Source organism: Carcharhinus amblyrhynchos, chromosome 5 (assembly GCF_965287045.1).
Source record: "Carcharhinus amblyrhynchos chromosome 5, sCarAmb.v2.hapA, whole genome shotgun sequence".
Classification (NCBI taxonomy): Eukaryota; Metazoa; Chordata; class Chondrichthyes; order Carcharhiniformes; family Carcharhinidae; genus Carcharhinus; species Carcharhinus amblyrhynchos.
Genome location: NC_137328.1, coordinates 49,663,997 through 49,677,029, shown reverse-complemented (window position 1 = coordinate 49,677,029; position 13,033 = coordinate 49,663,997). Strand labels below are relative to the sequence as shown.

The window sequence follows — 13,033 nt, the reverse complement described above, 5'->3', positions numbered from 1 at the left end:
CTTAAATACAAATTTCAAAAAAAAACTGAGGTATGGAAAGAGATACCTTGCTGAGCAAAAAAAAGTGATGAAGATGCTTATTAGAGTGTAATGTAGTAAGAGCGTGTTTTCGGCTTACAACCAGTCTCGGGGGGCTCACTATATGAGAGTGCATGATGATGTGTGTGGGCAAGGGCAAGTTAGAACGCTGATACTGGGAGTGAGCTACATTATGGTTAGATGCTGCTGCCAAACTCTCACCCTCAACCTCCGTACACTGTCACTACCCTTACACTTCACTCCACTCTCAACTTCTCCCACACACTCTTGACCCAACAACTGCCCATGCCCCCTCTCTCCATACATACTTTGTTACGCACACTCCTGTCACTCAATCATTCAGACACCAGTGGTTTCTGCTCCTGCTCAGCTCCACCGTGCTTGGATCCTGCTCTGGATTCTTGCGCTTTGCTTCCCAGCACTTCTGCTCTTCAACATCTCTGCTCCTGAACCCCTGACTCTGGCACCTCTGTTCCCGACCCTCAACTCCGTGTCTCTCCAGCCCGATGCTTCCCCAGGCCCCAAATCACTGCTGCTAAGGTTCGCTGCTCCTCATCCACATTTGCTGCTGAAAGGTTCACTGGTGAACTTAATGAACAGCAAACATGAGACAGGAGTGGTCTGAATTGGAGGAACAATGATTCCTCCACTCAAGCTTACTGTTTGACTAGCATTTCGAAAATTGGCTCTGGGGACAGTCTAGGGCCACATGCGGGCCTTGGGCAAGCCGGATTTAGATCAAACTGTTGGGATAGGTCAAATTTATCTCTGTTACTCATAAATAATTACATATAGCCCAAAACAAGTTTTGGGAAATATACTCAGTGACACAGTGGTTAGCACTGCTGCCTCACAGCACCAGGGATCCAGGTTCAATTCTCAGCTTGGCTCACTGTCTGTGCAGAGTCTGCACATTCTCCCTGTGTCTGCATGGGTTTCCTCCAAGTGCTCCAATTTCCTCCCACAGTCTGAATGACATGCTGGATTGGCCATGCTAAATTCTCCCTCAGTGTACCCTAACATGCACCAAAGTGTGGTGACTAGGGGATTTTCACAGTAGCTTAATTGCAGTGTTAATGCAAGCCTACTTGTGACACAAATAAATAAACTTTAAACAGATGTATGCCATAAAAAAGTAGAAAGTTTCACTTTGAGGCAACATGAGCTGTTTGTCACTGGTTGGTGTTAAGGTATATTTTTAGAGATATTGGTAAAGCTTCCTTGACAATCTGTACTATACACGTAATTAACCCAAGACTGTTTGATGCTGGTACTGGATGTTAAATGTTCTATTCCTAAACACTGAAGAAAAAAAGAAAACAGCATGAAATATAAAATAAGCCAAATAGAAAAATATTTTCTTTTCACATTCAATTAGGTTTGTGAAAAAAAAGATGCATTAAAGGAGCAGCACTCCGAAAGCTTGTGATTCCAAATTAATCTGTTGGACTTTAACCTGATGTTGAGAGACTTTTTGCTATAATAGACTTGAATTCATCTGCCTTCAACTTTAACTTCACAAGTATGCTAAAATGTAAGCTATACCAAAGAGGATTTGCACAGATATTGTACTTAAGTCACTAGTTATAAATGAAATTGTACATTTTAAACCAAAATAACTAAAATACCAAGCATAACAGTTTCTTGATAATCCCAGAAATGTTAAACAAAATTCAGGCAAGTCTTATTATTCATCAACTGTTTAATTTGTGGACCTGATATTTAATTTTTTTAATATCCAATAAAACAAAAGGATGAAGGATTCATCCACAGCTTTGAATCAGGTGTTTGAATGCACAGAAGTGAACAATCTCAAACAGTACAACCTATGTGTATCACAAGATCCACAAAAGACAATGTTCATAATGTACACTTTAGACAATACATGACCATTTGCAACAATTTAACTACAGTGAAATGACAAAACAGTTCCAGTGAAAATTTAACGTAATAAAAAATTTACTACTTTTACTTCAGTTTGCAATCTTAGTTGGCAAATCTTTTTTCAGTAGTGCTTTTACCAGAGTCTGAAGCAGCAGCCTGCTGCTTTTCTATGAGTTTTTTCAGTGAAGCAACTTCTGCGCTTAAATTTGCAATGCCTTGTTTTAAGTACAAGTTTTCTGATTCCAAGTGTACACCTTGATGAATGTAGGTAGAGTCTTTCCCAGCAGCAAGCAATTGGTTTCTTAGTGCAACAGGGGAACAGGAGCGGTGAACATTCTTACAAGGCCCTTCCAATTTCTCTTCACTTTCTTTTTGACGCCAAAGTTCTGGTTTGTGAGACCAATCATTGATGCTTGCTACCTGAATAGACAAAGGAGCTAAAGAGGGATGTACTGGATTTGAAGCATTGCATTTAAACATTGCTGCACTGTTCAATGGGCAAGATATTTTAGAAGAAATATTACTGGTTGATGATGGCTGTTTCTCTGGTGCTTCATAATATGCCTCCACATTCTCTACTTTAATCTGGATTGCTCTAGCTTTAATACGAAGCTTGTGAGGCAGTGCAGAAGAGTTTGATTCAGGAACCTTAACTGTGATATTGTTTACGATTTTAGGTTCCACAGGAGAAGAGATTGGGCCTTTAGGCACTTGCTGTTCATCTTCACCATCCTCTTCAGATGCATGTTTTCCTAAGGTGCCTTCATCAGCTTCTGGTGTTCTTGGTGAGTTACTTGATGACCTAGCAATCTGTAGAGAAGGCGGTGAATAGTTCCTGTTGAAGGTACTCCCAATACAGTTTCTGTACACAGCGGCGACATATGAGCCACTATCCTCCCTGGGTTCTCTCAAACAGGTCTCTGAATCTACTTTGAACTCTAGAGGCTCTTGTTTTATAACCTTGAAGGTACCATTGGGGCTTTTACATGCTACTTGGAGAAGAGGACTTTCCCGAGCATTTGACGATATTTCTGAAACATCCGACAATGAACTTGGTGGCGAGTGTTTAATGACTGAAATACATCCATTTCCAAGAAAGTTACGTTCATGATCAGGAGCAAAAGAAGGCAAATTTATATTAGAGGGTTTGTAGTCTTGAAAGATTGGCCCAGAAGCATTTCCAAGATTCTGTATCTCTTGGGCATAAAATGCTGCAGTGATTAATCCAAACTTTAGTTTCAAAGCAAGAAGTTCAGATTTCAGTCGTGCATTCTCTTCACCCAATGCCATCAGCTTGTTCTCCAAAACCATATCATTTAAACGTCGCTTCTCGCGAGACCTTTTGGCTGCTTCATTATTTTTCCTTCTCTTTTCCCAGTATAATGCATCTTTTTTGTCATCAGGTATGAATTCCCTTTTTCTGCGGCAGCTGGAGGATTTCTGTTTGACAGAACCACTGCTCAGGTCATCACTCAGCAGACTGTCATCTGCAGAAAAGGATTCTGCCATATTTTCTAGAACAGGAGCTAGTACTACCATCTGTTCCCCAGAAATGCAAGACTCAACCAATGCTGTTTCGTTCTGAAGTGCGGATCTTTGGGCTTCCATGATATCTGCTTGGTTCTGTGTCCGTGACAGGTTGGAAAAGTTAACTATTTTCTATTTTGTGTCTTGTTGGAAGTTTTGTTTCCATTAGCAGGTTTCTATTTCTACACTTTCACCGCTTGTGAAACAATGCAATCGGAGACCCTAATCTTACACAATTCTTTAATACCACTTAGTTTTCAGCAAAGCTGCAAAAATTACTTCTTCACTTGGGAGACTGAAATGATGAGTGATTCCATCAATCAGACTGTGGTCTCCTTGATAACCTGAAAAAAATTAAGCAGATATTAATCATTCTGAAACAAAACAACGTTAACAGTTTCCTGGACCATCTTTCTTGATGATCATGTTTATTAGGAGAAAATGCTTCTTTAAAATCAATTTTACAATGGCTTCAGGGAGGTTTATAGGTATCTTCCAAGCTAATTTATTTACTTCATATATTTTGCAGCTCTCTAAACAGCAGGTTGAATAAAAAGGGTATTCAGAGAAAATGCAGACTAAAAATAAGCAAAATTTTATTCGAAGTTGGAGCCTCTCCAATTGCAGGCATGGGTGAACCGGGAAAGGCACTTAACTTCTGAGTCTAGGAGACATCGTCTCCCTTTAGCTGCTGGGTTTCCCTAACACTCGAAAAAAATCAGCCAGCCGAGGTTAAATTTGAAATGGTGGCTATAATGAGGTGCGGCACTTTTAGACACTTTTCCATGATATGCATGTCTGGTTAATTAAATTACATACAGGCACTGTTTCTTCCCAGGAGCAATTACTCCTGCAAGACCTTGAAATCTAAAGACACCAAGGAATTGGGGAAGCCCTGTTGTGTAACTGATAGTCCCTGATAAGCTGCAAGCGAGCTGTGATCTTTCCCTCAGCAATCTCTCCAATTCAGTATAGGGTGTACATTGGTCTGGGGTTCACACCAACAAGGTTTTGGGCCAGAATACTGACCGCTGAGAAAATAAAGATACATTGCAAAGGAAACGAGTGAAAGACTGATGATTAGAAAATAGACTGAAAAGATTGCTCAAGTAATATATCACAACCAATCTAAGAGACAATTCTGTATTTTACAAAACATTTTGTTTCTTGAAAGCTCTGAAAATAACCATAGTCAAAAATATTATTTTTGTTAGTCACAACTTGGAAAATTATTCACACAGCCTGGATCCCACCCACCAAGTTAACTCCCCAGAGGGATATAAAGTGGAAATTATTACCAAATTTTTTTTTAGAGTGACTAACATTCAGATAGAATAAATAATCAAGTGCAACATCTGATGGAGAATTTTCAAACAATTTGTTTGAACTTTTCATTCATGAACAGGGCAAATACAAAATTAACTGCAGAAAAAATATTGTACATCTTTGTTGGCCCAAGTATAAAGGTTGATGACATCATTGGCTTTTCAAAGAAATGACTGATAAAGACTGCATTTCTCGTTTAAGATCTACTTTGACTCATCATTCTTTCTTTACGCTTGGGAAAATATGCAGATATCACTGATGATTCAAAAGGTACGAGCCAGGAAGTAACTTTCTTTACTAAAGCTGGCACTGTGACGTAAAAGGGCATTCTGTAAGCAATGTAAATTATACGCAACTTCTTCCAAACATAGGTAAATACAAAGTCTTAATAAATTTTAGTTAAATTATTCTCTCTGCACTTACTTCAGTGAAGGCTAATTTAAAAAAAAGTATTTAAATATAGCTATAAAAGACTTGCTGTTAAGTGGATTCATCCAGACAGCGCTGTTCATCACTGTTGCTGACAAAACAATATTGATGAAACTGGGTCAAGAAAAGACATGAAGCAACAGAAAATCTCCTCCCTCCATCCCTATCCAAACACCAGATTAAAACATGGCTCATCATCAACTGAAAACGATTCCCACTGTTTTAAAAAATCCTCACTTTGCTTTTTGAAATAAATTTCACAAAATCGAAAAACAATTTTTAGAATTGGGGTACAATAGTCTTGTAACTATTTTTACTCACTCATTCACAGGATGTGGGTGTCATTGGCTAAGCTAGCATTTATTGCTTATCCCTAATGTCCTCAGAAGGTGATGGTGTGCTGTGTTCTTGAACTGCTGCAGTCTGTGTGGCATAGGTACACTTGTACTGTTGTTAGGAAGGGAGTTCCAGGATTTTGATCTTATGGCAGCGAAGGAATGGCAGTATAGTGCCAAGTCAGGATGTTGTTTGGCTTGGAGGGTACTTGCAGGTGGTGGTATTCCCATGCATGCATGTCCTTGTCCTTCAAAAGGTGGTAGACATTGTGAATTTGGAAGGTGCTATCAAAGAAGCTTTGGTGTGTTACTGCCGAGCATCTTGTAGATGGCACACATACTGCTGTCAGAGTGTGTCAATAATGGAGGAAGTGAATGTTGAAAGTTGTGGGATGGAATGTCAGTCAAGCTTGTTGCTTTGTCCTGGATGGTGTCAAGCTGTACTCATCCAGACTAGTGGAGACCATTCCAGCACACGCCTGCATTGTACCTTGCAGATGGTGGATGGGTTTTGGGGAGTCAGGAGAATAGTTACTTGTCACACAATTCCTAGTCTGGGATCTGCTCTTGCAGTCACAGTATTTATGACTCATCCAGGTCAATTTCTGGTCAATGGTAACCCTGCCAGGATGTTTATTGAGACAGAACTAGTCATTGATTGTTTATGGGAAGATGGTTCAATTTTCTTGCTTGGGGGTGGTCATTGCCTAGTATTTGTGTGTTGTAAATGCTACCTGCCACTTGTCATCCCCAGGCCTGAACGCTGTCCAGATCTTGTGCATTTGCACATAAACTGCTTCTGAGAAGCAATATCTGAGAAGTTGCAAATGGTGCTGAACTTTGCGCAGTCATCAGCAAACATCCACTGCTGACCTTATGATGGAGGAAAGGTCATTGATGAAGCAGTTGCAGATTATTGAGCCTAAGATACCACTGAGTAACGCCTCAGTAATGCCCTGGAACTGAGATAATTAAGTCTGAGTTCCAAATTTCAGTTTTAAAATGGAGTGCATTTTAAGGCAGAATGAAACAATTATAAATTCTTAGTCATTAATTTTCTTTATCTTCTATCAGAAGATCATGGTGGGTGGCCAGTCCCAGACAACTGTAAAATATTAATTGGCAAATATTTCAATGACTATGTTAGCCTGCACAAAATACTTGCCAACTTTTCAGAAACCTAATAAAAATTTTATCATTCAAGTCAAAAAACCCCAAATGACTCTGATTTTATTCTATTTTCAGACATTCATTTGAAAGCATTGCTGATGATTAATTTATTACTGAGTGATGGTTAATTAGTCACTGAATGAACCTGCATTCACTTTTCTAACAATGTAACTGCTCTCCTGCTATGCAGTTTTATATTAAAAAACTACCTTAACCAGTTCAAAGAACATCAATCATGGATACCTGCATAGCTTTTGAAATGGGCATACAATATATCATTCTATAATGTTATCAGCAGCTCAGATCAGTTATCTTTAACCCTGTTAACTCTACAGGAAGGTTCACCACATAACCCCTTTTTAAGTGTTATTTTCTTTAATTCAAATTTTCATTACCTCATACAACATTTTTTAAGTATATCATTCCCAAAGAAGGTAGATCCAGAGACTGTGATTATTTGAAACAATCATGGGTAAATTAATTTTCTCAAGTAAATTACCTCAGTTTTTACCATCAAGACCACCTGCAACAAAAATTTCAATTTGGTTATTTATAAAACATATTGCTTAAACATTTAAGCATCAGCTGAAGTCCTTCATAATCTTGTTTACTCGCTGCAACCGTTTAAAGGAGGAAGTGCAAAATTTAGTAGAGCTGCTTCTAGGTTTTATTTTAGATTATTGAATAGTTAGGAATGAATAGCGACTGAACTGCAGCTCAAATAAATTAACAACTGAAATTAATTTAATAATTAATAGAAAGCATATCCAACTTTTATGTTCAATATTTGCATTGCCTAACATCAACGCAAATGGCACAATGAATCTTACTAACATTTTGCAGTGTTATTTTTAAGTGTTGGGATATACTGAACATAATACACTACTGAAAATTAAATTTGTGTTAACCCTCATTTCCTGGCTCTAAAATGTTGTCTTGAAAGCAGCTGATATCTGATTATTTTATTTCCATATTCACAGAGAGAAACAAAACACAATTTGTTTCATAAAGAATTACAATATTTACTAACCCATTCATTACCTTTTACTGAACTGTTTATTTCTTAGCTTTGATCATACAAATTAAATATATTAACTGATTATTCAATTGATTGAAAACCTTCGTACAACTAATTCAATTGACCCCAGCATGTTCATATTGCTTTTTAAATAATGGCAAAGACCTCGTCATGTAAAGGCTACATGTTTTACTACTTATGTCACAATAGCATGACCACTCAAAAACAAAAATATACTGCACTAGCGAGGTGAATGATCAGTTAATCTGCTTAGTGTTTGGGTCTATTCATAAACTATAACCAATGTAAGCAGCATAATTATTTTGTTTACCTTTATTCTGTAAAACCATTTGTAGAAAACAAAAAAAAACTACCCAGTGTATCCAAAGTAAAAACTTAAATTTGTTGTGATTCTCAACTGTAACTATGTTTTTTTCTATTATTAATAGAGTAGACTTGATTACTGGATTGAAATTGTCGTTTTCCAATTGATTTTTTTAAATCATAATAGTTACGATTACAATATTTACTGTAATTTGATAGATTTTGACCTCACTTTAAGTAAATATATAAAAAACATTGTCGTGCCACTTTTCATAAAGACTGTTTAATGTCTAAAATGTGCAAATAATGACTTTCAGTAATAATTTCTTATTGCCAAAAAAGATGAATGTACTGTAAATTCATTCACCATACCTAATATGATGTATATTTTATTGAACATTGTAAGATCCTAATAGCTCATCAGATCAATGATGTGTGTAGTTTGGCAGGGTACCATATTACCCAGCCAAAATATGGTCAGACTGCTGTTAGCTAATCATAGCCAAGGTGCTGGGGCGAAATGCTACAATCGGTTTAAAAACTGAATTTTGACCATTACTGATGACACCAAAGTGTTAGACCAATGGGAAGAGCTGTATCAAAACCAGCCAAAAACCTGCCAGCGTGATTCAGGAGAGAGGGGGTTAATGAAAGGAAATATCAGTCAAGTGGCAGAGGGGGATAAAGAATGTACAGAGTGTTGCAACCCACAGTGGTTTAGAGGGACCAGCCCTGGCCATAATGCTGCGTAAAGCTAATTTGAATTTCAAAGAAAATTTTGATTCATATGGCCCAGAAAACACGGCAGTAATTTCTGCGGCATCAATGTCAATACTTTTCAGTGACTAATTCGCTTTCCCCTCGAACTTTGTCACAATGTGAAATGCATAATGACGGGCGTTGGGTTAGAGGGACAAGTTTCTGTTTTGCCCCCTGAATGACAAAGTGCTGTACAGAAGGGAAGGTGACGGTGGCGCCACCCGAAGAACTTTCCCCGCATTGCAACTCAGCGATCGAATGACAACATTACACAGCACCGGGGAAATAAAGCCATTATCCCAAATGACCCATTTAACCAGCCACACACAATTCAGACCTGCTGTCAGGTCAACAATAATAGTGACACACAATTTAAACACTACAACGTACTTACTTTTTTTTAAAGCAAAACAAGTACAATCGAGGCAGTTTGACCATGAAAACTCCTCTATACAGCAATGGGAAAAAATCTGTATCTTTTGTAAATACACAGTAAGAGACCGAATTATCCAGAATCAATTGGGCATGGTAATTATTTTTAAATAACGAGAACATCGATGAATGCGTATTAATAGAAATTAACAGGATTTTAAAAAACACACCAGCTTTCCCTCCACCTATCAACATGTTATTGAATCATTGTGTTTTTTAAATAAAATTACAACGAGGGTTTGAGGGGAAAAGGAAACTTTAGCGAAAGTAATGGGTCTTAAGAAAGCCTCTCCGATTTCTGTTGAGTGCCAGCCAGTAAGTACCCTTCCCTTCCCCATGTTATTGAATGCGTTGAGAACGCTAAGCGTGTTTTTGACTGCACTGATGAAATGTTCTGGTGAGATGTGCCAATCCTGAAGCAATTGCTTCATAACAATAATGTACCTCCGTATGTGTGCGTGTGTTTGTGTTTTCTCTCCCTCTCATTGGATTGCGACAGTAAGAGTCAGGATACGTGACTAAAGCAGCATCCGTGCTGATCCTGCGGCTGATTCATCCTCATTCAGCTCTTCGCCTCGCTCTTCACTCCGATCCGCCCTGAACAAAGGAATGTAGCCGCTGCCCTTCACGTGTTCCCAACACCAACGCCTACAACATACTCCTTTGTACTGGGAGGGGGAGCCGCGCCATCTGGCTAAAACTTTAAAAAAAACACACAAAGCTTTTCTCTCAGTTTTTTTTGGAAGATAGGAGCCAAAGAAGACATCTAGGTCCGCTTACATTCCAGTAGGCGGATTATAAATTTCAATGCTTACTCCTTGGAAGTATTATTCCATGGATTCCCGGGTCATCGACACACAAAACAATCCCAAGCCTTTACTATAGCGTTTCTGCTTTGTGTTCGCTTGCTGGTAAGCGGCTGCACGAATGTAGAAACCCTGCCTTTCGACTCTCACCTTTCCCTCCTCCCGGTTACGTTATGCAACATTTTCAAACAGGCGTGCTTGGCTTCAAAGGGACGGGACAGCCACTTGCTACAATGAATGATACATTTGAGCGGATCAATTAACCGGTGTGTGAGTAACGCAAGGTCCTGGGAATTGTCGAATCTCATTTCCCCCCCCCCCAAAAAAAGCTTTGGGTTGTATTACAGCGGGAACCGTTTCCAAAACAACGTTGCATATATTTACTTAACTATTTAGAAATACTTCTCTTTTTTTTAAAAAAAGGACAAGACAGAACTGCCCCCGTGTCCTAATTTCCTAATACCAGGATTACAAAAGCGCCCATTCAGCCTCTTTATGCTGCCAGCGTTTTATAATGGCTATATTATGCAATGTTTACAAGAACAAGCCCTACAGTACAAGGCACAGGATGTGCTCTGCAGGCGAACAACCTATTAATAATAACGCAATAATGCCATAAAAATATACACGAGAATGGGGAATTCGTCACATAAAGAAATAGTTAGTCCATTACACACACGCCAACCTGTTTGTTCAGCATTGCATACACGTACATGAAATCTGCGACACAGACGTCCTAACTCCTTGTTATAAAATTAAGACTACCGCGTTCTTTTGTGTGTGTTTTGAGGTTTCTTCCCTCCTCTCTCTTTAGTTTTATGGCAAGACACAGAACACTTCGATCCTCGTTACAAGGGCGATCAGCGTTCCTGTGGTTACATAATGGGATGGTTATGGTCAGTGTCTAGCCTCTATGGATAGATATTATAAATATAGAATTTATATATAGAAGCTGTTCGGCAGAGTGAGACGCGGCAACGCTGCCGCTCTGGAGATTTGCGCCTTCAGGCGGAGATTAAATCCAGTTTTATTACATGCACTGCCCCAGAAAGCAAAACACAATCAAACTAACATTTACCTCGCGAAACAGCATCAAGTCCCGCAGTTTAAGTGGCGAAGAGGAGCTGGCCGTGGGCGCTGCAAGTCCACCTGTGTTTACTTTTCTTTAGCCCTCTTTCCGTCCTTCTCCACTTCCCATTGAAAGCTCGCCGTGCCTCTGCTCACAGAGCCGTCTGTCTGATGCTGATGGTGCCCGAGATCTGTGTTAGTAGGTCAGCCGCCGAACAACCTACCCTGAACAAATGGAGAAGGAAGCGGCCTGATTGGCAGCGCGCTCGACCGCACAGCGGAGAGGAGCGGCGGGCGGGGAGCAGGGGAGCGGCCAATGCAGCCGGAACCAGGGCAGAGAGGGGGCGGGTGCTGAGAGCGCACTGGGTTAGGTTGAAAAGCGGCACAGTATAACACGCTGTTGCATAACTGGAGAGAAATAGAGTTACGGACGCAGACGGAGGGGGGTGCTGATCTCACTGAACTGCTATTTAGGGAACATCCAGCAGGGACATTGCCAGATCTCGGCTTAAGGTAGTCCGACACAATGAAAGGAAGTTAGAAGAACGAGGGAATTCAAGTTTAGTGATTATGGTGTGTGTGCGCTTGTATTTCTTTTTTTAAAAAATGAAAATATAAAATCAAAAATAAACCAGTGAAAAATGTCAATTTACAAAGAAACTCATGGCTCTTCCTCTTACCAGTGTAACAATTGGCATTTTATGTGATTGCAACAAAAGTAAACCATTTCTATTAAGGGCAGCACAATGGCAAGTACTGCTGCCACACAGCGCCAGGGACCTGGGTTCGATTCCCAGTTTGGGTCACTGTCTGTGTGGAATTCACACTTTCTTCCCGTGTCTGTGTGGGTTTCTTCTGGGTGCTCTGGTTTCCTCCCACAATCTGAAAGAAGTGCTGGTTAGGTGCACTGGCCATGCAAAATGCTCCCTTGGTGTACCCGAACAGGCGCTGGAGTGTGGTGGCTAGGGGATTTTCACAGTAACTTCATTGCAGTGTTAATGTAAGCCTACTTGTCACTAATAAACTTTAACTTTAGGGTCATATGGACTTGAAACATTAGGCTCAATCTTACCTGCCACTCATGCCATGCTCCTGCTGCAGGGAGGTTGGAGAATTTGGCAGCTAGCCAAATCTGTTTACTGAAGCAGGATAGGAAAATCCCACTAGCACGAAGAGTGGTAAGATTCTGGCTGTTAACTATGTTTCTCTCTCCCCCTGCTGAGTTTATCCAGCATGTTCTGTTTTTATTTCAGATTTCCAGCATCTGCAGCATTTTGCTTTGAGTAAACTCTGTCTTTGTCCTTGTCACCTCTCTGGAGCCTTTGAGCAGCCCATCCTCCACCATTACCCAACAGGGTGGAACTGCTCTCACCTGGTTCTATTCTTCGCTTTGCAGAGTAACATTTGCAATGGCTTCTCTTTTCATTCCCACATCGTTAGCTCTGGTATTTCCCAATGATCTATCCTTGGTTCCCTATTTCTCATCTACAAGCTGCCCCTCGAACATCCAAAAGCACAGCGTTAATTTCACACGTACAATGATGAAACTGAGTTCTACCTCACCCCTGCCTCCTGTCTCCTCCACTGTTGCTAAATTATTAGACTGCTTTTCCAACATCCTACTGGATCAGCAGAAACTTCCTGCAATTAAATATTGGGACAACTGAAGCCAATTCCACCCTCCTCTGGCAACAGTTTGAGACTAAACCAATTTGTTTGCAAACTTGGTATGGCAACTGACCAGAGGTAAACTTTCAAATAAATAGTTATTATTTCCACTTCTATAACATTGCCAGTCATCACACAGCTCAGCTCATCTGCTGCTGAAACTCTCATTCATGCGTTTGTTACCTACAGACTTGACTATTCCAATGCTATCCTGGCTGGTCTCCTAAATTCATAAACTTGAAGTCATC

The 13,033-nt window shown here is 39.9% G+C and overlaps 1 protein-coding gene across 2 annotated transcripts; it reads right to left on the bottom strand.

Annotated features, from left to right (window-relative positions):
• Nucleotides 1-1,730: 1,730 nt before the first annotated feature.
• Nucleotides 1,731-11,431, bottom strand: nfil3 (nuclear factor, interleukin 3 regulated). 2 transcript variants are annotated; one of them, XM_080188749.1, is made up of 2 exons: nt 11,128-11,431; nt 1,731-3,794 (listed from the first exon to the last, which is right to left on the bottom strand). In XM_080188749.1, the coding sequence occupies exon 2, from the start codon at nt 3,529-3,531 to the stop codon at nt 2,026-2,028; it is 1,506 nt and encodes a 501-aa protein (XP_080044875.1). In that variant the 5' UTR covers nt 3,532-3,794; nt 11,128-11,431; the 3' UTR covers nt 1,731-2,025. The 2 variants fall into 2 exon arrangements, with proteins under 2 accessions (XP_080044875.1, XP_080044876.1); XM_080188750.1 differs by lacking the exon at nt 11,128-11,431 and adding an exon at nt 10,763-10,906.
• Nucleotides 11,432-13,033: the final 1,602 nt, after the last annotated feature.